Source organism: Ochlerotatus camptorhynchus, unplaced genomic scaffold (assembly GCF_037179485.1).
Source record: "Ochlerotatus camptorhynchus isolate MF236.1 unplaced genomic scaffold, CSIRO-AGI_Acam_v1.1 ptg000081l, whole genome shotgun sequence".
Classification (NCBI taxonomy): domain Eukaryota; kingdom Metazoa; phylum Arthropoda; class Insecta; order Diptera; family Culicidae; genus Ochlerotatus; species Ochlerotatus camptorhynchus.
Genome location: NW_027040571.1, coordinates 590,940 through 616,556, shown reverse-complemented (window position 1 = coordinate 616,556; position 25,617 = coordinate 590,940). Strand labels below are relative to the sequence as shown.

The following is a 25,617-nucleotide window of genomic DNA, read 5'->3' as shown; positions in this document are numbered from 1 at the left end:
TGATGGAATGATTTTGAGCGACATTGTGCCGTGGATTTTAAATTGTACATTTGAAGGAAACCGTTTTACCAAACATATACATATAGGACGTATTTTACGCGAAACGAGTTGGTGATTATCAAGTAGTGATTATTGAAAATGAGCAATGTTAGTTCTATGAACAAATAAACATACACACGGAATGAATTGATGCGATGTTGAGATGTTGCTTTTCCTGATATCACGTCCTATCATGGTGAAACCCGAAACATTTTCGATGACCTAAATGAACAATCCACAGTTTCGTCTTGTTTATCTTCGGAATGCAATGGGAAACAAGCATATCTCATTACCATCTACTTATGACTCAAGGAAAAAGTGCGATCCAATGAGCATATGGTTAAACACACTTTCAGCGGTGCTGGCCAATGTTAAAGACTGGATGGCTACATTTTTGACGTAGACTTCGGTATTAGGTTTTGAACGCTTATAACTTTGTCATTTATAGATGGAATTAACATCCAGATTCACCAATCAATAGGAAATTGCAAATTTTCCTTTAATATTTTTTTTTAATGTTCAAACAATAAGTGATAATTTTATCATTGTTTTCATTAAATGAACGATTTCCCCAAACCCAGTCGTCATAATCGAGTACCACTCGATCAGCTTGAACCTGAACAGTTATAAAAGAGCGCTGCTGTCATGCCTCCGCTCTGATCATCATTCTCTGCTTGTTCGTCAAGCAGTACAGTCCGGTATTTGCTCGCTCTGTCGAGTTGTTCGATAGTTATTCCAAACGTTTATTCGCGTCGTCAGTAGTGTCGGTCGCATCGTGTGATGGGAAGACAGCGCTCCCGGAGCAGGCTCCGTGAGAAAGCGGAAAAGAACAGTGGTGAGTGTAGCACGAGTGTACCTATTTCAAATAGGTACGCTACTCTTCCCACCGATGTTGGGAATACCACCTCCGCCACGGTGAAGCGATCCAAGAAGAGGAAGAAAAACCAAGGCCAGTCCGATGGTGCGAGTGGACGTGATGACGTCACAGCAACGAACGCCAGCGACATCGGTGATTTCGGCGACACCATCGACAACGAAAATTCTGCCGGCCCGAGTGCGGCAAAAGTGAAGCTACATCCATTGGTGGTAAAAAATGCTCATCTTGATAAGTTATACATGTAAACCACACAAATTCAAGAAATATAGATCATTTAAGTAAGTAAGTAAGTAAGTAATGCCTCCGCTCTGATTCTCTGCTTGACTGTCAAACAGTACAGTTCGGTTTTTACTCGCTCTCTCGAGTTGTTCGCTAGTACGTTGCGATAGTGGCGATCAATCGATACGCCATCCTTGAAAACGGTGATGAATGAAGGTGGAAATGAAAGAGAAAGTTCCACTGTTCTTCGTTAAAGGATTCCCGGAAGGCTTGCGGGAGAAAGTCTACTTTTACGTCGGTAAAGGTCAGCGGTGCCGGTGGTGTAGTGGTATGCGTGATTGCCTCTCACCCCAGCAGGCCTGAAATAAATCCCAGTCACCGCCGCCGGGATGTTCTGAGGCATAATTTCTCTGATCACGCTTTCCTTCGGAAAGGAAGTAAAGCCGTTGGTCCCCGGTCTATGAGTTGATGGGTCGATAGGTGGTAGGGTCCAGGTGTGGGAGCTGCCTCCCCGGTAAAGGTCTCAAGTGTACCATGCGTCTGTCCACTGAAGGCCTTAAACTGATGGTAATAAAAGGCCGTCGAGACGTCGTTAGCGTTAGCGTTGTTATGATATACTTCGTAGATTGGATACTAGCGACACTCACGTCTCTTCTGAAATTCTCAGTTAGACTACTTTCAGGAATAATGCTGGGGAGTAAACATTGGTTCCAATCTAAACAAGAGTAACAGAAGCATGACTGTCGCTATTCCCGGCCACGCCCATCTTTACCATAACTAGGTATAGGGAAGGAAATGTTGGTGTAGTACTTACTTAACGAGAGGCCACCGACTTAGCGACACCCTCATAAGTGCTACGGAGTTGAAGGGTTGGGTAGGATATTCGGTTAGGATTCACCTCAAGTTGGTGATGCAACCAAAAGTATGTATTGTTTATTTATTGTTTATTTAATCTCTCGATAGCCGGCTATCGAAAGAACATATTCATTTTGTTTAGTGATCATGAATTTTAAGAGTTACGACGGAGAGCATGGGATTAAACCCATGATTTTCTGCTCAGTAAGCAAAACGATCCCTCCAGGGTCATCGAGCATCTCAGAACCATAACGCTTCGTGACAATACAGGATTACGTTTTCGCTTGATATGCAAATAGTTTCAGAGGTTAATGTTCAATATCAAATATACAAATGATGGTGGCGATTTATTGTGCTGTGGAAGAGCTTGGGGTTAAATCCATGATTTTCTGCTCAGTAAGCAAAATCGATCCACAGCGCTTCGCGTCAAAGTACGAATATATGGATGCACTATCTATTATTTACGAGAATTGCATGAAAGAAATAAAATATAAACTACAAACAAAACGTGACTACTAAATTCTCAAAAAGATATTCTTACAAATATATATCACGCAACCAGGAATCTTAAAACCATTAGACGCTATAATAATACTCTGCACATGTTAGACACAAGAAGAGGCCAAAAAGCAAGCGTCCGACACACAAAACCCGCCAGATCCACTTGCAGTCACAATCAACGATTCTACGAAACGCGAGCGCTCACCCGCCTTCCAATCTCCTCCCGCATCCAACAACACAAATCTTCATTACAACATCTAACGAATTCAAAACTCCGAAAATCACTCATCTATAGCAAGTGAGTGGAAGCAACCCTGCATGCAACCATTCTTCATGATACACTTTTTCTACCTATCTTTCTATTAGGCCTGTGGACATGCGTTAGCTTCGAAACTTCTAACCAAACTGGGAAAATTTTCAGATCGCAAAAAAAAAATTGAGGAAAACTTTCAAAGGTAATTACAAGTAAAATAAATATTGATTATTTAACGCAAAAACGAGCAAGTAATATTAAATTTTTTGTATCGTATGCTAATGCTAATCGACTGTTACAAAAATAATATGCTTAAATAAAATAAAATATTAATAAGATTATATGCAAAATTTACTAGAAGATCATTACTTTATTGGTGAGAAGTTTCTAATAAGCCCTCCCAGTTCCTCTGTATACAGAACAAATCTGATACTATAATCAGAATTGCTCAGTCTGCATGAAGCAGCCGATTTCATCAAGGAAGTTCTATTAACAACCAAGAATTAATCGTTTGAGGCATACTGAAGCATTAATAAGGTGATTTGTGTCACTATAGGAAATAATAATCGTTGCAAATATAAAGAAATTAAACATAACCCTTTGCTTCAGTACCGTCAACCTCCATGTCCATGGGGAGGGAATAAAAGGCCGTCGAGACGTCGTTGAAGCAGAAAAATGTGGAGTATTTCTCCCACGATATTGAAGTGACCAAGCCACTCAAGGTGGTCTTGCGTGGCCTTCCCGACATGGAAACAGTCACACTGTCGAATTAATTGAAACAACATGGACTCAAGCCAATCAACATCTTCAAGATGAATCGTCATCTTCACCAACGATCGAGAACGCAAACACTCTGCTTACAACGGTGGAATTTGTTACACTCGTGACAAAAGTCATCATCATCCAGTGCACCTACAGGACCCGAAAAGAACAGCTTCATGGTGAAGCTATAAAAATTTCCAATTGGAACGCTTGCTCGCTCAAGAGCAACCCAACAAACATTTAATGTTGAATAAGAGCTTATTCAGGCAAAAACAAGCTTCTTCAACTAAAAAATAGCTTATTCAGCTGTTGATCAACTCAAATTGTTTGTTGGGAAAAGCATCGAGTTCGTTGAATTCCTCATCGAACGAAACATCAATATCCCCATCATCACCGAAACACACCTGAAGCCCGATATTAACGTCTTCCTTCCCGATTTCCTGCTTGTGAGACTGGATCGAACCAGCTGCGATGAGCAGAAGTGGCTATCGCTCTAAGGGGGAACTGCTACTGTCGGCTGCTGCCGAGCTTCCAGCTGAAGGTAATCTAAGCCGTAGGGGTGAAAGTTTGTACTCTTGTCGGCCCTGTGAGGTTTAGACCGTATCCCACCGGAATCACCCAACCCTTTTGGAGAGCAGGCACAACCTACCTATTCAACTGCACTGCGACGAAAGAGGACGAACGAGATGCTTGCTGATTGAAGCGTCGTTGGGTGGGCAGATTAAAGAGGATGAATAGATTCATCCTGTTCATCCAGTTGACAGCTCGTCGAGGGGTTCATCAATGGATATTGCACTATGACTGAATGGTAATCCATTCAGTCAATTGTGCACCTCACATCCCACTACTTCTCTCAAGAAAAACGAGAAAAAAAAATCGCTAGTGCTCATAGCTTTAGGGTGCTTGTTTTTCTTTAAATAATATCAGTCCATTTCAACAGCCTATATTGTCTGTGATGTTGACCCCATGATACCTGCACAAAGTTCATTTTTTCTTTAATATCTGATACACCGCAACTTCTTCAGCCAACTGGATTCATAGCGTCTTAGTAAAAGTCCCAAAAAAATGGAAATCTAACTGCGGATGACAAGTGGCAAACCATAATGCTACCATAGAGGTAACTATAAGACCAGAAGGTCCCGAAGAAACGTGCTCAACTTTTTTTTTTAATCTGAACTTTTGGAAATGATTTCTAGTAATCAAACATCAAGATTTCTGAGAAATTTGCATTCTTGTCAGTTTTTATAACTTGCTTTCTAATCTTCATTGCCTTAAATTCAAACTCTCCTCAACATTCACGCATGCTATTGCAGAAGTGCCAAATCTGTTTTTGAAATATAATACATCCAAAGAAGTGAAGTATATCTTTCATTAAAACGATATTTGAATAAATCTGTACACCGGAGTAGTTACTGCTACCGGATGGCTGTAAATTTATTCAGAGAAATTCCAATCGATTTATTGTAATAAATTGTCCTATTCCCTCGTCTCAACAAATATAAAGTTAAAACAGAATCTGTGGATAAAATGTGGGTCTTTTTTTGCAATAAAACTTCTTTATAGGAATAACTCAATCAAAAAGAAAATATTGATGACTTTAGCATTTGCTGCACATATATTGACAAATACTGTAGCCACAAGTCAGCAAAAGCTTCTTGAGATTCTTGTTCTTCTTCTTATACGCATTTTAAGCTAATTGCTTAGCGCATATTAGCTAACTGCGTGCTCTCAACTTAGTGTTCTAAATGCACTTCCACATTTATTAATTGAGAGCATTCGATGCCAATATCAATGCATGAATTTATATATTGTATGGCAAGCACAATGATACTCTATGCCCAGGGAAGTCGAGTAAATTTTCGACCCGAAATATTCCCTCGACCGGAAAGGGAATCGAAACCGCCGCATCCGGCTTAGCTTCAAGAGATCTGATCAGTGAATTTCATGTCCCGTATGAATCTATTTGGTATTCTGATCCAATATTCTGGATCTCAATAAATGTACAATAATCGAATCCTCAACTTTCTGATCCTTTTAATCGATTCATTCTTCTCTTCAGAATCGGTGTCTCACTTCTAACTACGTTCAACTGTCAGAAAGGGCAATCAATTAAATTATAATTTTCTAGCTATCATCACGAATCACCTTTTTACCTTCTAGTAATCCTCAAACTAAGGCACTCATGATCGAGTGACTCAACATACTCAGATACGTCTCTTCGAGATTCTCCCGCGTCATTCTATCATCGACAACCTATTCCTGAGCGAATTTATTCCTGAAGATCTGCCCTTTCGAGTGGGTGACCCACAACACTCAGGAAGGTCTCACGACATGCCTTTCCTGAGCGGGTGTCCCGTCACGCTCAATAATTTGGCGATTCCCAAGATCCGCCTTCTTTGAGTGGGTGTTCTGAAACACTCAGGCAATCATCACGACTTGCCTTTTCTGAGCATGTGTCCCGCCATGCTAAATAACCTGGAGATCCTCAAGATCCGCCTTCTTCGAGTGGGTGTTCCGCCACACTCAGGCAATCCTCACGACTTGCCTTTTCTGAGCGGGTGTCCCGCCACGCTAAATAACCTGGTGATCCACAAGATCTTCCTTCTTCGAGTGGGTGTTCCGGTAGAACGTATATTCAAAAAAATCCTTTACTACTTCCGGAAGTAGCTTTCCAACGGGCGTTCCAACTTGTGGAAAAACAAATCCACAGACCTTCTTACGAGCGTCCCACTTCGTCACTAAAGGTTTGCAGTAATCTTTCCACCGGGCGTCTCACACCATGGCAAAGACAGTCTTCTAGTGGACATCTGACACCACTGTTCACCAACGAGCGTCCCACTTCGTGGCATACTTATCTTCCTTCAGGCGTCCCACTCCACGGAAGATTTTTCTTCGTTGTCGTCCAATCACTGAATAATCATTCCACCGGGCGTCCCACACCGTGGCAATGATTACGCCCGTCTTGAACCACTTTTTCCACGGGCGTCCCACCACAGGTTTGATACCTGTTATGATTGCAGCAAAAATGATTATATTAAGACAACACGGCAATCATACTACACTGCAGGAAACTATTATCACTTTTGAAAGGCAACGTAACGAAAAAAAAAAAAAAACAAACGCGTCAAAGCAAAACAAAATGTCTTCTCAGGAACATTGACAATGCACACTTTTTTTTGTTGATATCATTCCATTCCACTCGCGGTTCGCGGTTCGCGCTTCACACTTTCTCATAGACCAGACGAAAATTTTACGAATATACACGTGGGACTTTACGACTAGCCTTTCTTTTAAATAACACTTCAATTTCCACTTCTTAGCCCTCTCAAACCGTTGGGTGATTCTAATGGAAATGGTTTAATTTATTTTTGCACTGAATAGTAGCTAAAACCTGGCAGGATCGCCAATGTGAGGTTTAGACCGTATCCCACCGGAATCACCCAACCCTTTTGGAGAGCAGGCACAACCTACCTATTCAACTGCACTGCGACGAAAGAGGACGAACGAGATGCTTGCTGATTGAAGCGTCGTTGGGTGGTCAGATTAAAGAGGATGAATAGATTCATCCTGTTCATCCAGTTGACAGCTCGTCGAGGGGTTCATCAATGGATATTGCACTATGACTGAATGGTAATCCATTCAGTCAATTGTGCACCTCACAGGCCCCATCACCATCATTGCGGCTTACTACCCCAAACAAGTCAACATCAGGGATGGCGCGGCAACAGATCTAAGAAGAGACTTAAGAAGAGCTTGATGATCTAACACGACGGCGGAAAAACTTCATCATCGATGGAGACCTGAACGCCACACATCAAGTCTGGCGCAATAAAAATGACAGCATCTTGTACAATGATCTGTAGGAAGCGCAGTACAACATCTTGAGTCCGGTTGAGTAGATCTGGTGCTCACGCCACCATCGATATCTACATCAGCAACACGGAGAACAACATCTCGCAACCTGTCGTCTATCAGGAACTCAGCTCAGACCGGTGGTGGCTGAAGTGGGTTCCTCAATCAACAGGTTCCAAGCATCGTGGCGAAACTATCATCTTGTAGATTGAGCGCGGTTCCAGCACTGCTTTGACACCAGTATCGACTATGACGTCCACGTGGAAACTACCAGTGTCTGCGCTCCATCGAGGAGGCGATTTCCAGGGCCAGGGAACAACACGTGCTAGTATCAAGACAGGTGGGTAATACTCTGAACCTTGACAGGGCCAGTAAAGATCTCATTAGCCTCTGCAAAACCATTCGAAGGCAGTACTAGCGTGCCGAGCTGCCTAACCTGAAGACCAATTGCAACCATTTAAACAGAATCATCCAGCCAGAAAAATAACGATTTTGAAAACACAATTTTGCAAACAAGATTTTAAAAAATAAGCCGAATCCCACGGCTCTCCTTTCCCTCCCCTTTCCCCTCTTAATAATAATATGGATTCATCCATAATCATAACCCCAGTTGAAAAGGACAATGCTCTTGGTCAACACTTTGTGAATTCACATAACCTTGGCCAAGCCATGGTGAGTCCCCACGAGCCTGTAGTATCGGAGGCAATGTCTAGAGCCGCTGCTACCCCCATAGATGTCCGAAAGTAGAATATCAGCTGATGAGGTGATAGCAGCTATTAAATCAACCAAGAACATGAAGGCCGCTGGTGTCGATGAAGTGGTCAACCTCGAGTAGAAAAACTTAAGTGTTGACTACTTCGAGCACCTTGCACCGGTCTTCAATAAGTTTTTGGTGCTTGGCTACTTCCCTGAATGCTCGACGTTAGCCGTCTGCTGGTATTTTAAAATGATAATAACATCTTTCTCGAAGAGCAATTTGGGTTTAGGAAAGGCCACTCTATCATCCACCAACTAGCACGGGCTACTAACATCATCAAGCGGAACAAGTCCGTTTCCAACAGGGTTTTCAATACATCTGCCATGGCATTGTTGGACGTTGAGAAGGCGTTCGACAATGTCTGGAATGATGGGCTAGTGTACAAGCTGAATCGATACAACTTCCCGATATTCCTTGTCAAGATCATCAAAATAACGGCGCCGGTGGTGTAGTGGTAAGCGTGATTACCTCTCACCCCAGAAGGCCTGGGTTCAATCCCAGTCGGCGCCGCCGGGATGTTCTGAGGCATAACATATCTGATCACGCCTTCCTTCGGATAGGAAGTAAAGCCGTTGGTCCCCGGTTCATGAGTTGATGGGTCGATAGGTAGGGTTCAGGTGTGGGAGCTGCCTTCCTGGCACGTCGGTAGCATTGGTGCTCAGCACGGAAAACAAGATCGACGGAAAAAACAAACCAAAGGAAAAAAAAAAAAAAAAGATCATCAAAAACTACTTGTCGGTCAGATCATTCCAGGTCTTCTTGAACAATTAACCTTCTTATACGTTCAACGTTGATGCTGGGGTTCCCCAGGGTAGTCTCCTTGGTCCTATTCTATTCAACATCTTCACGTCAGATGTTCCTCCCCTTCCGGGTGGTGGTATTTTGTCAATGTTTGCGGATGACACTGCCATCATCTATAAAGGTTGAATGATCCGTGCTATGACGAGAAAAATCAAATCAGTACTAGTACCACAGACAAACAGACGTAACTATTTGAATAAAATTATCTTCAAAACATAGTACCCTCAAACAAAGGACTTCAGTAACGACATCTCACGGGCTTCTCACAGAAAACAAGCTTGCTCGCTTATTCGAAAACAATGTTGTATGCAAGAAAAACCGAATATATAGAAACGTCAAAGTGATCCAATGCCAGCGCTGCGGCGAGTAGTTCGCGGAACCGTTAACATTCAAACCAATCGTTAAATGCGCAAACGATGATCCAAAATGAAGAGATACGTCTGTTTGCCTCTGCTAGTAATGTCCGACGACTCAAAATTTATGATTTTTAATCCAGAATAGAATAGACATGATGTCATGGGCCGAATGGAGGTTTGGAAATATTTGTTCACCTCTAACTATAAAAAATCGACATTTTTCAAAAAATATCATCGGAGCTACCTCTAATTCATGTTTTGCAGAGCTACCGCCATACGAAAGTTTTTTTTTTTTTTTTTGTAGCAACCTTAGCTATAATTTGGAGGTTAAGCCCTTGGGTTGCCAGATAATGTCTTATTTTGGGCCTCCCTACTGTCCACGTCTTCGTGTGTTTCATATATGAGAAGATGCATTTGTTGCCAGCTAAATCGAATGAGCGTATCTTTCAGTAATCTACAAACAAACGAATTGGTTTGAAGACGTGAGACCAGTAATAGTGGATGACCGGGTACTAAATTGTGCTTTCACAGGAAGTCATGTGAAGTTAGTGTAGAAATGCTCCGTTACCAAGCGAAGGGCGGAAAATCTTTCCTAAACAGTGCAGCGAGTTCTCCTGTTTTTCTCTTTGGGTGACGCTTATACATCAACTCTAATTCACAGCCAGTTTTTCAGCACAGTCTAACTGACAAACAATTGGACGATTCTCCAGCCAGAATTCCAAAATCCAAATGATCCAAATGTTCTCCGAAATTTTCACAATACCGATAGCTCAAGGCAAGTTAAGTGATAAAATCAACGTAGCTTGGCACGCCCACATTTATATGGGGGAAATTTTTCTTTTTTTAATTTTTTCAACGGGTCAACCCCTAGATTTGTGCCATTAGGTGATAAAACCACTATCTGAAAATTTCAGCTCATTCGGATGTAACACGAGCTGGCGCTTTTGATTTAAAATTTATATGGGTATATGGAAACATAATATTCCTTCACTCTTTCGCGCATAGACCTGGTTCAGCAAACTCGATTATGCTCAAAATTTCAGCACATTGTAGCTTAGCTTAAACTATAAGGTACAATTTTGCTTGAGATAGTATCACGATTCAAGTTAGTATTATTGATATATTAATTAATTATGTGCATTCTGCTCGTATATTGCAACAAAATACAGGCAGCTTATGCAACGTATCAACTATAGAGGAAATATACCATCACCATATCAGGCCAAATCCAGGCTCGTGCATTTTGGTGTTATAGCCACTCTCTGAATGTTTCAGCTCTTTTTGACGCTACACGGGCTGGCGCTTTTGGTTTATTAATATCAAATTCAGGTATGAAAATAGCATAGCTGGCAACCTAAATATGGTATTAGTGGGGCTGTCATAAGAGGTAACATATTAAAATTAATAGATCAAAAATATTCTACGCATAACGAACTAATAGATAATTTTGTTATTACAATAATAAACGGATAAGAGACGCGTTTTTTAGATGCCAGAATACAATAGTTTGTTATTTTGAAGCTTTTCTAATACCAATTCAATAACTCTTTTAGGTGTTATTGTTAGATTTAAGAAAGATCACATTTTGTTATTTTGGTATTCATTTGTTATTTTACAAAATATTTCTATAACTGATTAATATAAAAACAAGGTTTTATTCCACTACCATACCAAAATCTAGTATTATACCACATTAAGATATTAATTTGTTATCGATTAGCTATCGGTTCCTGCTCGGGTATACATTCAAAAGCGAATATCTCAATAAAACTAACTGGATTCATGATGCAATCTTCAGCAAAGTTGTTACTCACTATCTGAACTACAAGTTTTGAAAATCTGAATCAAATCTAGAATAAGGAAGCTTTTTTTTATGATCGATAGAGTGTAGGAGTGTCATTGTATCATGCATTATATGAAAATTCCCCATACAAAATTAAAACTAAAAGCGCCAGCTCTCCTACAACCAAATAAGCTAAAACATCCAGAGAACGGTTTTCTCACCTAAAACCCCGTACAGACTATGGCGTATATCATGTAATATAAGCTGTCTTGCAATGAGCTGGGCTGGGATATGGATATATGGAGAAAAAAAATAATTCTCGTTCCAGTATGATTTCCGGGCGCCTTATGGGTCTTAGAATTACAGTGTAAAATTTCAGGTCGGTCGGTGGAACTATATTTTAGCGCCAGCGGTTTAAATTTTACATAGGATTTTCTATGGGAAAACTTACTTTTTCAAATAAAAATCTGGTGCGGTCACCCATTGTCCTCTAAAAATAAATCAACCCAACCCAACTAATTTTACAAGAAAACTTTTCTTCCAAGACTGCAAAACGATCTGACGCTTGTGGAAAAAGTTATCTAGCCATTAATGATTGCTAACCAAACGAACTGCTCAATATTCTTTTGACGTAGGACTACGTCTTTCATTTCTATACTGGGGGTACACCTTGTGAAAACCAAAAATGGAACATGTAACAAATTATGAAAGATTTGAACATTAATAACTCAGCTGCTTCTGGACCAATTTCAATAATTTTATCACCAATCGATCAAAAATATTCCGACGCATCTATAACATTGCTTCCGCATGATTATTTTTAACGTAATTTCAAGCATTGTCCAATGTACAAATAAAAAGTTATAATGTTATCACTGTTTTCATGAAATAAACGTTCTTCCCAAACCCAGTCCTCATAATCGAGTGCCACCGTTCTGCTTTAACCTGAAAAGATATAAAAGAGCGCTGCTGTATGGCATTAGCTCATTTTCGCTTCGGACGGCGTGGTGTGCAGCAATAGCAGCAGTAGGAAGGTGGTGGCTAGTCCACTCCTTCACACCCAACAAGCAACAATTGACTGGTCGTGGCAAAGGAGGAAAAGGTCTGGTAAAGGAGGTGCCAAGCGTCATCGCAAAGTTCTTCAAGATAACCACCATCCGTCGTCTGGCTCGCCGTGGCGGTGTCAAACGTATCTCCGATCTGATCTACGAAGTGTGCTGAAGGTGTTCCTGGAAAATGAGGTCCGTGGTGCTGTCACCTACACTAAACACGCCAATCGTAAGTGGCCATGGATGTCCTCTACAATAAAACGGCTCTTTTCAGGGCCATCAAGCTTATATCAGTAAAGAGTTGGAATAGAATTTATCTGTACCTGTTTGTCCATATTCAGAACCACAAGCCCCCAACGACCACACAAAATGCTCTCCAGAGTTGTAATCTTGTAACCAAACTTGGAAGCAGGGGTGCAAGTGATTTTGATTGATTCTCTTAATCAAAAAAATTACTACAAATTTGGTACGCCTACAATTGAAAAACGGAAAGAGTTGAGATAATAGATAATTTATCAGTTAGTTTAGCATTTAGTTCTTTTAATTCTCTTCACATTTATTCCGTCAACTAGCGGTCCTACGTCAAGCTTCCGTTCGTGCCCCTAGGCACAGACCCTTCTACTTTTTTCTAGCAGCACTGCCAGCTGCCGCCTGCTGCTGTCTGCACGAGCCACGAGCCGATATCATTCGCAAAGAATCTTCGATTTTGATGAAACTTTACACAGGTTTCCGGTATAGTACAACAATTATGTTTCACGGGGGTCATTTGAAAAGAAGCGTGATTTTTCACAAGGGTGTATTTGCTTTGGCGCACAATTTATTCAAACAATCCTACTTGGAAAAACTTCGAGTGTAGAGCCTAGGAAAAAAAAAAATGATGTACCTTTGGTAGTACACTGGGATGGAAAGATTCTGCCTGACATCAACGGAAAGCGCGTTGATCGGCTTCCCATTTTTGTTACTGGAGCTAAACTTCTTTCGGTACCTTCCCTATCAAGTGGAACGGAGAATGCTGAAACAGCTACGATAATGGTGACATACAACGAGTGGGGTCTGCAGGAAAGAATAGTTGTAATCTGTTGTAATGAGCTTTGATACAACTAGTGTTAACCCTGGCGTAAAAAATGGTATTATAACCCGTCCTCCAGTTCTACTGAAAAGAAACTTGCTACCATTGGCATGCCGCCATCACATTGCCCGAAATTGTATTCAAACACGTTTTTGAAATATATGACGATAAGTCAAAGTCGAACAATCTCGATTCTTTCAATCCCCCTTATTCTGCGAGTCACGGTGAGGTGACAATTGTCACCTCACCGGTGAGAGAGAGTCACGTGACTCGCAGAATAGGGGGGAATGAATTCAAAAAATAATTCATCCAAAGTCGTGGATGTGCAGCGAAAACTTTGATGATCAGTCTCTTTGGAAGCACACAACTTTGGCTCTATTTCTATAGCAATGCTTCATTCGATATTGGTATCGTTAAAGTAGTTCTGTTTCGGCCCCTCGAGTGGATCTGGAATTTTGGGCAGATCTCCACAACTTTCACGATCAACATTACGCATCTATGGTACTTATCGGAATGGAACGTGGCCCTTGCTCTTTTCGATTCAAAAGTAGAAATAGACGAAAAAGAAAAGATGATAACTGCTTTAAATGAACCAAAAAAATCGATCGAAAGTTTTTTACTGTAATGAACATCTCCACCGATTTTCTCGGTGAAAACCCTGAATATTGGTATTTAAATCAAGATTATCTGAGAGGTAAGTAAATATAACAAATCATCAAGATCAAAGTTATTTTTTGTTAATGTGGAATGTTCATGAAAATGTATTCACTGTTACCTACCGAAAGAGAGTGATATATTTTCATAAACATCGTTTCGATTTTGAACAAAACAAGTGCCTTAAAATTATTGAAAGTGACGGCGGTTCTTTTCTACTTAACAGCGCAGCAGCGAGTTCAAGCTCTTGGAATTGTGAATGATGTCGCGGAAAGGGCCGTAAAGCTTCTTTCCGACCTCAACAACTCGGTAACCAAGAATCCCGAACAACATAAATACCTACTGCAAGTTGAGGAGTACCACCGAAAAATGAAGCCGATGAAATATTGAAGTCTGAGCAGAAGCACATCGACTAATTAGGTTTGAATAAATTGTGCAAATACACCATTGTGAAAAATCACGCTGTTTTCCAAATGACATGCGTGAAACATAATTGTTATACTATACCGGAAACCTGTGTAAAGTTTCATCAAAATCGAAGATTCTTTGCGCATGATATCGGCTTTCCTCCATGATTAGTGAACCCCCACACAACGTGACTGCCTCGCGCAGACAGCAGCAGGCGGCAGCTGGCAGAGCTGCTAGAAAAAAAGAATAATGAGCAGTTCGTTTGGTTGGCAATCAGTAATGGCTAAATAACTTTTTTCACAAGCGTCGGATCGTTTTGCGGTCTTCGAAGAAAAATCAAGCTGAACATTGCATTAGGTCCTAAGTGACATTGATCGATTCTCTTCGTCGACTTTCTCTTTCGTTAATAACTTGATCACAGAACCGTTTTTTGATGTGTTTGTCGTATTAGGTGCTAGATAAAAGCTTCTTTTATCGATCTGTGTGCTGAAAATACCTTGGAATGTTTTTACATGGCCGTGGGGATGTAAAAAGAAAGTCGACGAAGAGAATCAGCCAATGTTACTTAGGACCTAATGCGATGTTCAGCTTGAAGTTTCCTTGTAAAATTTCCTAGGGATTAGTCGGGTTGATTTATTTTTAGAGGTCAATGGGTGACCTCTCCAATTTTTTTTTTTGTTTAAAAAGTAAGTTTTCCCATGGAAAATCCTATGTAAAATTAAAACCGCTGGCGCTAAAATATAGTTCCACTGACCGACCTGAAATTTTACACTCTTATTCTAAGACCCAGAAGGCCCCCGAAAATCATACTGGAACTGGAATTTGAATTTTGTCCCACCCTAATGACCACTCATACATCTAGTTTTTACTGGAAATTCTATGTATGGGGGCTCATTGCAAGACAGCTTATATTACATGATATAAACCATAGTCTTTACGGGATATAAAGGTACAAATCTAGAGGTTGGCCCGTGGAAAATTAGAGCTTTTATTTTTGTGGGCCAGTCTAACGTGAGAGATACCGTGCGGGACCGAAATCCATACACCTAAATAAGCACGAGAGAATCATTAACGGTCAATACTAAATAATGCTATCACATTATGCTCTGTATCACATCTTTTTCCTTTACATTTATCTTTATTTTTCCAATATTTGCAAACATCAGGTCTTAAAATTACCTTTAATTATTATAAAAAAGGATTTAAATTGCACATATCTTGAATCAAAATCCGTACAGTTTTGAATCGAAATCCGTACACTGTGTTGAGGATGAATCAAAATCCGTACAGTCATGAATCAAAATCCGTACATGAATGTAAATCACTAGTTTACAGCATATTTGAACTTTGTACGCTGATGGTCATTTCCCATGTAAAATCGTGCGCTGAATCCAAAAATGTAGTCCAAAAAAATCTCAGTAGGATAGTTTTTGAGATATAGGGGTAAGAGAGGCATAGTGAACAGGTGGGGCATAGTGAGCATCGCGTGCTCCAGCTTGGACTTCCGGCCGTTCAGAACAAATTTGTTGGCTGTAGGATCAATATCATAATGATATTGATCCTACTACCAGTTGATTTGTTTCATGCAGTTGGAGATCCAAAGCCAAAGTACGGGATGCTCACTATGCCCCGCCTGTTCACTATGCCCCTCCTTCCCCTAGCTAAAAAATGAAATCTCACTTAAAAAAAAATCTATAACACAAATATCTCTAGCTGCAATGAAGTGATATTAATTATTTTAACGCCAAATTAAACGTGATAAAATTTTATTTGGATCGTTATAACACTATTTTTCCACCATAAACATTTTAATTTACATTGCTTAAAAACTAAGCAGAAATTCAATTTTTCTTAGAAAAACTTAAAAAACAAACTATTAACTAACAACAATACCATCAATCTCACTGACAATTGATGTTCAATTGGTCGAACGAAAAAATTTCTTACCTCTAATTTAGCGTTAAAATAATTGATATAATCTCATTACAACCGGAGATATTTGTATTATAGTAATCAAACTTGTTTAAAGTGAATTTCTATTTTAAGCTGTATCTCGAAAACTATCCTACTGACATTTTTTCGATAACATTGTTGAATTCAGCGCACGATTTTACATAAGAATCATTCGTCAAAAGTTCAAGTTCATTTTTGTTACTTTTACTTTTTTAACTAATGATATCAGCGTTAGATTAATTGATGCTCCAATCGATTCAAAGGAGTGGTAACTGATTTCTTTTTATTTAAGAAGGTGACTGTTCTGGATTTTTATGCTAACTAATATCATGTTTAAGGATTCATTTCCTTCCAATTTCATTCTATACCAGTGCTTTGGGTTAAATATTCTTGCTGGAGCTTTCCTCCGATCACAACTTCGAGGTTTTTGAAATTTGACATGTGATAACGTGCAAGATGCGCCTTACTTTGGAACTTGGGGGTAGTCCAGATCAATGCTACAAAACATTATTAACCGGGACTAAACTGGGCGGTGTAGCTTGGACAATGTTGTCGAATCGATAATAGAAAACTGAAGAGAAGACTGCCAAAACATCTTTAATACAACGATAATGGGAACGCTCCACCAACCCACTGGCATCAAGCGATAAATTAACCGGTTCCTAAGATGGTAGCCCTATAATGGCGGATAAGTAAAAAAAAAAAAAATACAACCATCTTAGAAACCAACAAAAAAAAGACAATGAACTGACATCAAGGATTAATTTTTCGTTTTGTGCATGAAAATTAAAATTGGTAAAATAACGACTATAACTTAATTAAATTTAATAGGGTAAATGTTGGCTTCGGCACCCATTGACTGTTTTCGGCAACCAAAATTTAAACGTTAATTTCACTATGTTTTCCCATCAACGCACTTCCCTGAATGTGTCCAAACGATTGTTTAGCCTTTCAGCTTCAATCTGATTATATTTGAACGATCGAGCAATCCAGTAATGCTACATTTTTCTTCAAATAAAGCATACGCACTACAAAATGGGGTTGATTTCGAGTTGCCGATAATAGAACAGCTGGTTAACACGCAGTTCTAATGGGAAGGTTGCCGAAGAAAAAGAGGCTGCCGACAATAGTCACACTCACCTGAGAAGTTTGGAGCGTTGTAAAAACGCTTTCAAAACGTTTTGAAAAATTCTGTCGATTGGAATGGATAGAGAAGCAAGCAGCAGATGAATGTAAACAAACAGACACATCATATATGTGTGTGACGCTGAGAAAATGCTAGTAGAAGTGCAGACGCTGCTTAGATTGACGAGAATACGTAAATTCCCCTACGTCAAGAGAGTAATAATCATAAAAATGCAGTTCTTTCATTGCTTCTTTTTCACAGCTTTCTTCTGTTTCTTCTCGATTGTACCCATTGCCTTTTCAAGTTATAATGCTTTCTTGCTTCCAACCCTAATAAAAATAACCATAATAGAGAGCTTAACGACGTGTTCGGGGTATCATCCAAACCATTTGTGGGATAGTTTACCCATCCGGGATAAAGTTCGTTCATGGTATTTGTTTATAAGGGAACTTTCTTTCCTCTTCTTCCTTTTCTTGCTCCTCTTCCTCTCTCGCTCAACCTTTTTCTTTTGTCGTTCCTCAATCCTTTGTTTCTTTGCGTTCTCTTTATCAATTTCCGCCCGCACTACTTTCATGTGTATTACCGGTCATTCCTCGCTGGTAGCTACTGTTGGGAAAGCTCTCTGGCCCATTTCTGTCTGCTCTCTGTAAGGGAGCATCCAACAATGACGTAGCATATTTTTGATAAATTTTATACTCCTCCCCCCCCCCCCCTCGTAGCGTATTTGGCTATATCCAATACATGGCCGGTCACAAATTCTGAAACCCTCACCACCCCCCTCAAATGCTACGTCATTTATGCATGGTCCCTAATTTGTATATGCGTGTTGTTGATATCCTGTAGGGGAGCTGCGTTGTTTTACTTTTCGGCTGGTTCTTGACGCTGTTCATTAAAAGATATTAATAATATAACATTTACAATACGAATAAAATAAGAGAGTAGCGATTCAATACGGCATCTCTTATGGTGGTGAATGGAACGGCAAAATCCATGGATGCTTCTCGGTAAGATTTCTCCGCACGCATCATTGCCACAGTCTTCTCCAAATCCTCCGGCGTGTATTTAGTTTCCATGATCTGCTGAAAAACATTGGATAAAGTAGAATCATCATTAGTGATGCACAAGTGTACGGATTTAGAATCAGCTGTTATATATGGATCGAAATCCGTACAGTACTAATTTTGATAAATAAATACCTTATGAACGATCCATTGCTTAGAATTGAGATATAAAACGATAAAAACTAACCTTTCCGATCGACCTTCAGGAAACTACTTGCAAACATCACTGAAATACGCTTAACAAACTGAAGTAAATCTGAGAGATTTTCTTAGAAAATCGTTAAGAACGCAACCGATTGACAGAAATGCCCAACACGTGTTGAGGTTTTTATTTTTCTTATTTTAATTGCATGACATTCTGCTTAATTGTTGACGTAAACATTAAGCTAATGCATGAATAAACATGAATATGTATTCATGTATAATATTTACATTGTTATGATGCATATAAATAAACAAATTCAACAGGGTGTACGGATTTCAGTCCCGCACGGTACCCGAATCTCAAATCCAAGATATTTTTGAATACCTTAAATTGCACCTACTTTGATGCAATTCACACCCAGTTTTTTGACGCATCATTTCAAATTGCAAAAAAGCGCGCCTAATTTTGTGTAAAATAACAAAAGGAATGTTATGACGGGAGATTTTTGAAATCTGCAATGATGCGTCGAAAAAATATGGGTTTGTATTTTTAAAAAAATGCATCAAGGTATCGAAGAATATCCTGGAGATGCCGGGTATCGATCCCGGTGCCTCTCACATGCTAAGCGAGCGCTCTACCATTTGAGCCACACCCCCTTAACACATGTTGATTGCCTCGCAGTTTTAAAACAAACTCAATCAATCCAGCAGAATCCGTTTCAAACCTGTTGAAATGCTTGAACATGATTGCCACCATATCACGCTCCAACCATACATTGCATCATTCTTGTGCAAGGCACACAACCACCAAGGGGCGGGCTGACTCATCGTTGTTATAGGACATCTATGAAATTGAAAATATTCCTATACACTTTGACTTTGCCACCATCGCATCTGCAATAGTCATCCGAAATCAAGGAAAATTCCATTCAATTTCAGAAAATGTCCCAAATGTTCCTATCTGAATGTGCACATTCAAATCTGCTGCGTTATACAATCGTCACCCCCGGTAACGCCACTTTATTCACTGTTTGAAAACTAGATAACTACCACCGTGTGGCTGTCAACCGAACGTCACCGACAACTTAGTTCCCCATATTGCCGCTGCTCGTCGCCACCGGCGTGTCATCGGCGACCTTCATTCAACCTTTTGACGTCTCGCTCTGGCTCAAAATACTGCTCCCAGTCGTTCGGTTCGTTTAAATCGTGTGTGCACGCCTTCCAGTAAAGGTCGCTAGAAGTCGCATTTGTGCTCTCGTATTTGGTGAAGTAGTGAGTAGACTATTTTTTTTTTATTAGATTGATTTTCAGTTTTCAAGTGGAGAAGAATTTATTGTGGTGATTTGCTGGAGAAAGTTTTTCTGAGGAAAACTGTTCGGTGATTTAGTGGGGTTTGTACTAGTGAGATAAACGGGGATTACCCAATGCAAAATTTGCAACTTGTTCGGCGATGTCGTAATGCGTTGAGGTGCACTTTTGCACTGATAGTGCGGATGGGTATCACTTATGGATAGTGCAAGTTGGTTGATCGGATTATGGGGGAGGTTTTCAATCAATTTTGGAAACAGTGGATTTAGAGGTTTTTCGAAAACCCAGAGTATTTTGTTTTCTTCAATTTGACATTGGTGTAACCTTCGGATCGAGCGAAAAAATGGTTCTCAGATCACTTTCCTTTTCATTTTTTTTCCCGTTTTACCAGAGAGGGGTAGGTGATATGAAGATGTCCCCTCTTTCCCTTCCAGTCTAGGGGAGTGTCAATGCTCTTGCACCTTTGAGATGACCTCTAACAATAAAGTTATTTTATGCATCAAAAGAATGGGCTGTATAACCTTTGGTCAATTGTTCAAATACAAAAAAGATTTTGATGAATAACTGGTCCAATTGTTCAAGTCATCCAAGGAAAATGGAACCTTTTGGAATTGTAATAACCAGCCGGGATTCACAATCGATTCTGCGCATATTGGCACTGGTTTCGATAGCTACTTTCGATTTCGAACAAAGTTTTTCGCTGTCCACCCGCAACCCTCAACTAATGGCGATACTTATCGATCGCAAATCGTAGTATCTGAAAATAACTGCCCGAGCGGTCATTCTGAACTTTAGTAGACACGTGTTGCAGGAATGATTTTGTAGTGGTTTCTTTCCAACAGGAAAAAGTTCAAATTTTATGTATTGAATGGAATTTTCCAGCTTTCTAATCACGACTCGCCTTGATAAGAATGCTGTCTCTTGTAGACAAGCCTGTTTTCACTTTCTTCGGCTTGCGTCCAAAGAACGATCTTCAACACGAAAGATACGTCATCGCTATCAGCGTCGAGCGGTGCGATAGCGATGACCTTCTTCGAAGACTGTGGGTCAAGTTCAATTACGCTCAAACAGCTTTCCAACTGATCGCATGAGACTGGCTGACTGGTTATAAGGCTGTTTTTTAAAACACAAACACAATCACCTAATTGGTGATAATTGCCGAGGAAGTCTTCTTCATTCAGGACTTTTAACGATGCCACGTTCTTGGGTGACTTGCTGTTGAAAGTTATAGCTGTTATACAATCGTTCAAAGAACTTAATGGAATGATGGAGCCGATTTGGTATTGTTTTGGCCCACACCCTGTCTTACGTCACAGTCTGAAGGACATTTTCAATGCCAGTCGAAATGTCCCTACCACTAACAATGCGCAAATGCCGGCATTTTTATCATTCTTTGCAGACGGTGCATTGACCTCATATCGCATGTTATTCTAATCTAATACTTATTTTAGAATCTTCAACAGTATTCCTTTATGCCTTCTAAACCTTCAGAAACTACTTGGCTAATCGTTGGCTAGATTATCCGAGAAAAATTAAACCCAGACACCGTTGCATAGGGCATCCAGTTACGTAATCGGGTTGAGCGCATGACAGCTTCTGCTTTTGTGAATGAAAATTCTTTCCCTCCTTCCTCTAACCACCCACCGGTGGATTGGAAAAACCAAGGGACAACGAACAATAAGCTTTCACTCTCGTTTCGGACGCCGCCAGTAGCAAACGTTTTTATTGTTCGTGGCTTATTAGAACTGGTGCCAACAGTAGCAGGTACCTACTTGGTGGTGACGGTGTCAAACGGCATCAGTGATTGGTTTAAAAATAGTGATCTTTTGTTTACAATCAGGTACCATTTATAGAATCAGTGTTTGAAAATGGCGCTGAGGAATTGTGTCTAGGTTGATTTCTTTTTCAAGGTCCTGTTAATTTATTTGATTTAGGGTAGGAGATTGAGTCGATATGGTTTTTTATTTTGGGTTTTAATTCATGTAGATGGCATTAACAAATCGATAATCCTGGTCGTCATATGAAACGATAATGGAGCTTGACCTTTGCTAACCTTAGAGTTATACAATGGCTTCAAGGATTGCAAGCTTTTGTCTTGACACATGTATTTTTTTTTCTATCGAACTAGAGATAGCTTTTGCTTATTGCTACTGTAAGCTGGCTTTTTAAAGTCCTTCAACTTATTACTAATTATTTTATTTAACATCTTATTTAACTGACATTACCTCAAGCGATCGAAACTTCCACAAAGTACCAAGGCTGCTGGTTGACATGGCTGGTTATCCACAATGCAATGATCAATCGTTATGATTCAGCCACCATTCGAAAAGTCTGGCTATCTACTTTCGTATGTATTGGGTAGAAACCCGATTGAACCTGTGGTTGATCATTCAGGAACGGAAGAACCCGGAAAACTCCCGAGCAAAATGCGTGTCGATTCATGTTGACAGGACTGGTTCTCGGCAATTTGGTTACCAAATTTTGATTTTTGATTGAGCCACTATTTGAAAGGTATGACTATCTACTTTTGTACGAAACCGATAGGGATCCGAATGGACCTGTGGTTGGCCAGTCGGGACGGGGAAACCCGTGAGAGGTGGCTCTGCGGAAATTCGGATTAAGCTGGAAAATGTTCAATAACTGAAAGTAGACCTAGAGGTCTGCGATTTTCTCTAACTTGCATACAATCATGAGCATAGAGGAAATATACCAATTTGGCTACCGGGTGGTCAGGGAACGGTCCTCTGGATATGCGGAATCACCGGTAAAATGATCAATTCCTGAAAGTAGACTTAGAGATCCGTGATTTTTTTTTTTCTAAGTTGCATACAATCATGAGTATATAAAATATATGCCATCACCATATCAACTCCTTTGCCGGGTGGTCAAAAAATGGTCCGCTGGGTATCCGGAATCACCGATAAAGTGGTTAATTCCTGAAAGTAGACCAGGAGATCCATTTTTTTCTAAATTGCATACAATCATAAGCATAGATGAAATACGCCATCAACTTATTGATTATGCTGCCGGGTGGCTATAAAACTGTCCTTTGGATATCCGGAATCACCAATAAAATGGTCCATTCCTGAAAGTAGACTTCAATATTCGTGATTTTCTCTAACTTGCACACAATCATAAGTATATCGAAAATATGCCATATCGATTTATTTTCCGAGTAACCCAAAAAAAGGTCCTTTGGGTATCCGGAATCACCGGAAAAATTGTCAATTTCTGAAAGTAGACCTAGAGATCCGTGATTTTTTGAGTATATTGAAAATGTGCCATCACCATATCAATTCCTTTGCCAGATAGCCAAAAATGCTCCTGTGGGTATTCGGAATCACCGGGAAAATGTTCAATTCATGAAAGAAGACAGAGGTCCGTGATTTTTTCTAAATTTCAAAGAATCATGAACATTTAAGAAAAATACTTTCACCACAATGATTCTTCAACCGGGTGGCCAGGCAACGGTCCTCTGGATATCCGGAATTACCGAAATGGTCAATTGATTATAGTAGACCTGGAAATCCGCGATTTTTAGTAAATTGTATACATTCATGAGCATAGAGGAAAAAAAGCTGATTTATATTATCGGATGGATGGTAACAGTTGAACTTATTTCAATTATTTTTCCTAACGAGATTTAAGCATTGACCCTCAAAAACTCAAGATTTCAAAATTCGTAAACTAATTAAAAACATAAGCTGTAAACATCACGTCTATCAAATGCAGTAAACAACTTGATTTCATAAACTTTCCCTCCCGTCAATAATCCCCTAGATTATGGTACCCGCCACAGCTCACCGATTTCAAAAACCTCATCCTATCGGCCAAATTCCACGTTGGCAACAGGAGGAAAGTGTAGCTTGCAGCGGTAGTGATACTTGTTTGAACACAAACCTACCGTCCATTCGTCGTCGCACTCTTATCAACAACTAAACAAAAATACAATCTCACTGCCCAACACAAGCAAAGGTACCAACTTAGTTGAAAGACCCACGGGTTATCACGGAAAACAACACACCTCCTTTTCTGTGCATTTCCAACCGTCCACAAATGTCGTCGTCGTCGCCAATCTATTTATATGCCAATTTCATATGTAAAATTGACTCGCTTGAACTGGTTCCAAGTTAAATTTCAGTTTTTTACCATTTCTTTACATTCTCATTTTGTTTCGCCGGCCGGTTGGTTTGATAGCCAAACCGATAAGCGTGCTTCTCATTAGGCATTTTCGTATTTTTCGGTAGAAACTCGTTTGACGACATTCGACTGCCGACCGGTCTCACGTACCATTTCAAAACGATGATGCTGTTTTGAAAAATTTCATGCAATATGTTGGTACCTACCTACATACACAGCAAAATGTATGCTCGCCGTCTGACGATGTAGTGACGTCATAGCCGACGCACATGCGCTTCGGTGGTCACGTCTTATGTGTCAATGTGAGTGAATGTAAAGCATGCTACGTACATACCTAGTTAGTGAGTCGTTTTATGAGGCTTGTTCGCGATAGATCTAGTCGAGACGCACGACGTCGTCTCAGTAACGCTATCTGGCTGTAAATCACTACAATAAACAACAGGAGCAGTAACATGCAGTGATGGACGAATGTTCAGTGACTTGATACTAAGCGGTAAACCTTTTTTCCATTTTTAGATATTCAAACCGCAATCCTATCAACATGACTACCTATTTCAACTACCCACCAAAGGACGTCCAGGATGAGCTGGTCCGCATTGCCAAGGCCATCGTCGCCCCCGGCAAGGGTATCCTGGCTGCCGATGAGTCGACCGCCACCTGTGGCAAGCGTTTCGCTGTAAGTAGAATACTAGCTTTAAATGAATCCAATAGAGTGCCAATCCGTATATTTATGTAGTTTTTGGGAAAATATGGTCAATTTTGTAGTATCTATAGATCTGAATTTATTCCGGTGTGGTTACCGTTCTAGCTCACATCTAATGAATTTGAAATTCTTTTAGAAACGACTTTTTTCCACTTCAGTACACATCGGAATAAATCATAATTTTTACTTTTGTCACACCCCTTCCAAATTTCTGATAATCATTCAAAAATCTTTTCAAAATTTCCTTGATAAATTCCACTAGTTTACAAATAAAAGTAAAAAAACAACTTGAATCTTTGACCAATGATTTTTATGTAAAATCATGCGCTGAGTCCAAAAATGTAGTCGAAAAAATCTCAGTTTTCGAGATATAGCTAAAAAATAAAAATTACATTTAAAAAATTTTGGATGCTAAAATACAAATATCTTCAGTTGTAATAAGAATATATCAATTATTTAAACGCCAGATTATTTTATCAATTATTTAAACCAGATCAGCTGAACATCAATTGTCTGTGCGATTAGTGGTATTGCTTTTAGTTAATAGATTGTTTATTATATTTTTTTTTATTTTTTGCAAGAAATTAATTTCTGTTAAGTTTTTAAGCAGTGTTAGTAAAAATGTTTGTAGTGCTTGTACCACTAATCTCAATGAAAATAATATTGAAATAATCGAAAGCAAATTTCATAACCTTTAGTTTGACGTTAAAATAATGTGTATTTAGTAAACACATTTTCTTAAAGTGTTTTTAGCAATATCTCGAAAACTGTCCTACTGAGGTTTTTTTTTTGACTACATTTTTGGATTTAGCGCATGATTTTACATAAGAAATGAACATCAGCGTACAAAGTTCAAATTTTCTGTAAACTAGTGCTACTCTCTGAAATTCTCCTGAAATTTTCCCTACATAATTCTTGAACGCTCTAAATATTCTCTCCAAAGGAAT

At 39.7% G+C, this 25,617-nt stretch overlaps 1 protein-coding gene and 1 non-coding gene across 4 annotated transcripts in view; one reads left to right on the top strand and one right to left on the bottom strand.

The window, feature by feature from the left end:
• Nucleotides 1-19,103: 19,103 nt before the first annotated feature.
• On the bottom strand, nt 19,104-19,176 carry TRNAA-AGC (transfer RNA alanine (anticodon AGC)). The gene has a single exon. It is a non-coding gene; the product is annotated as a tRNA-Ala (tRNA).
• A 479-nt stretch (nt 19,177-19,655) lies between these two features.
• The window catches only part of LOC135698018 (fructose-bisphosphate aldolase-like), a 60,938-nt gene continuing 54,976 nt past the window's right edge, over nt 19,656-25,617 (top strand). For 2 of the 3 annotated variants that reach the window (XM_065217888.1, XM_065217886.1), the window contains exons 1-2: nt 19,656-19,791; nt 24,484-24,643. In XM_065217888.1, the coding sequence (XP_065073960.1) occupies nt 24,509-24,643 (135 nt within the window). In that variant the 5' untranslated portion in view covers nt 19,656-19,791; nt 24,484-24,508. Of the gene's footprint in view, nt 19,792-21,540; nt 21,592-24,483; nt 24,644-25,617 lie in introns of those variants that run through there. The other variant, XM_065217887.1, reaches the window with a different exon arrangement.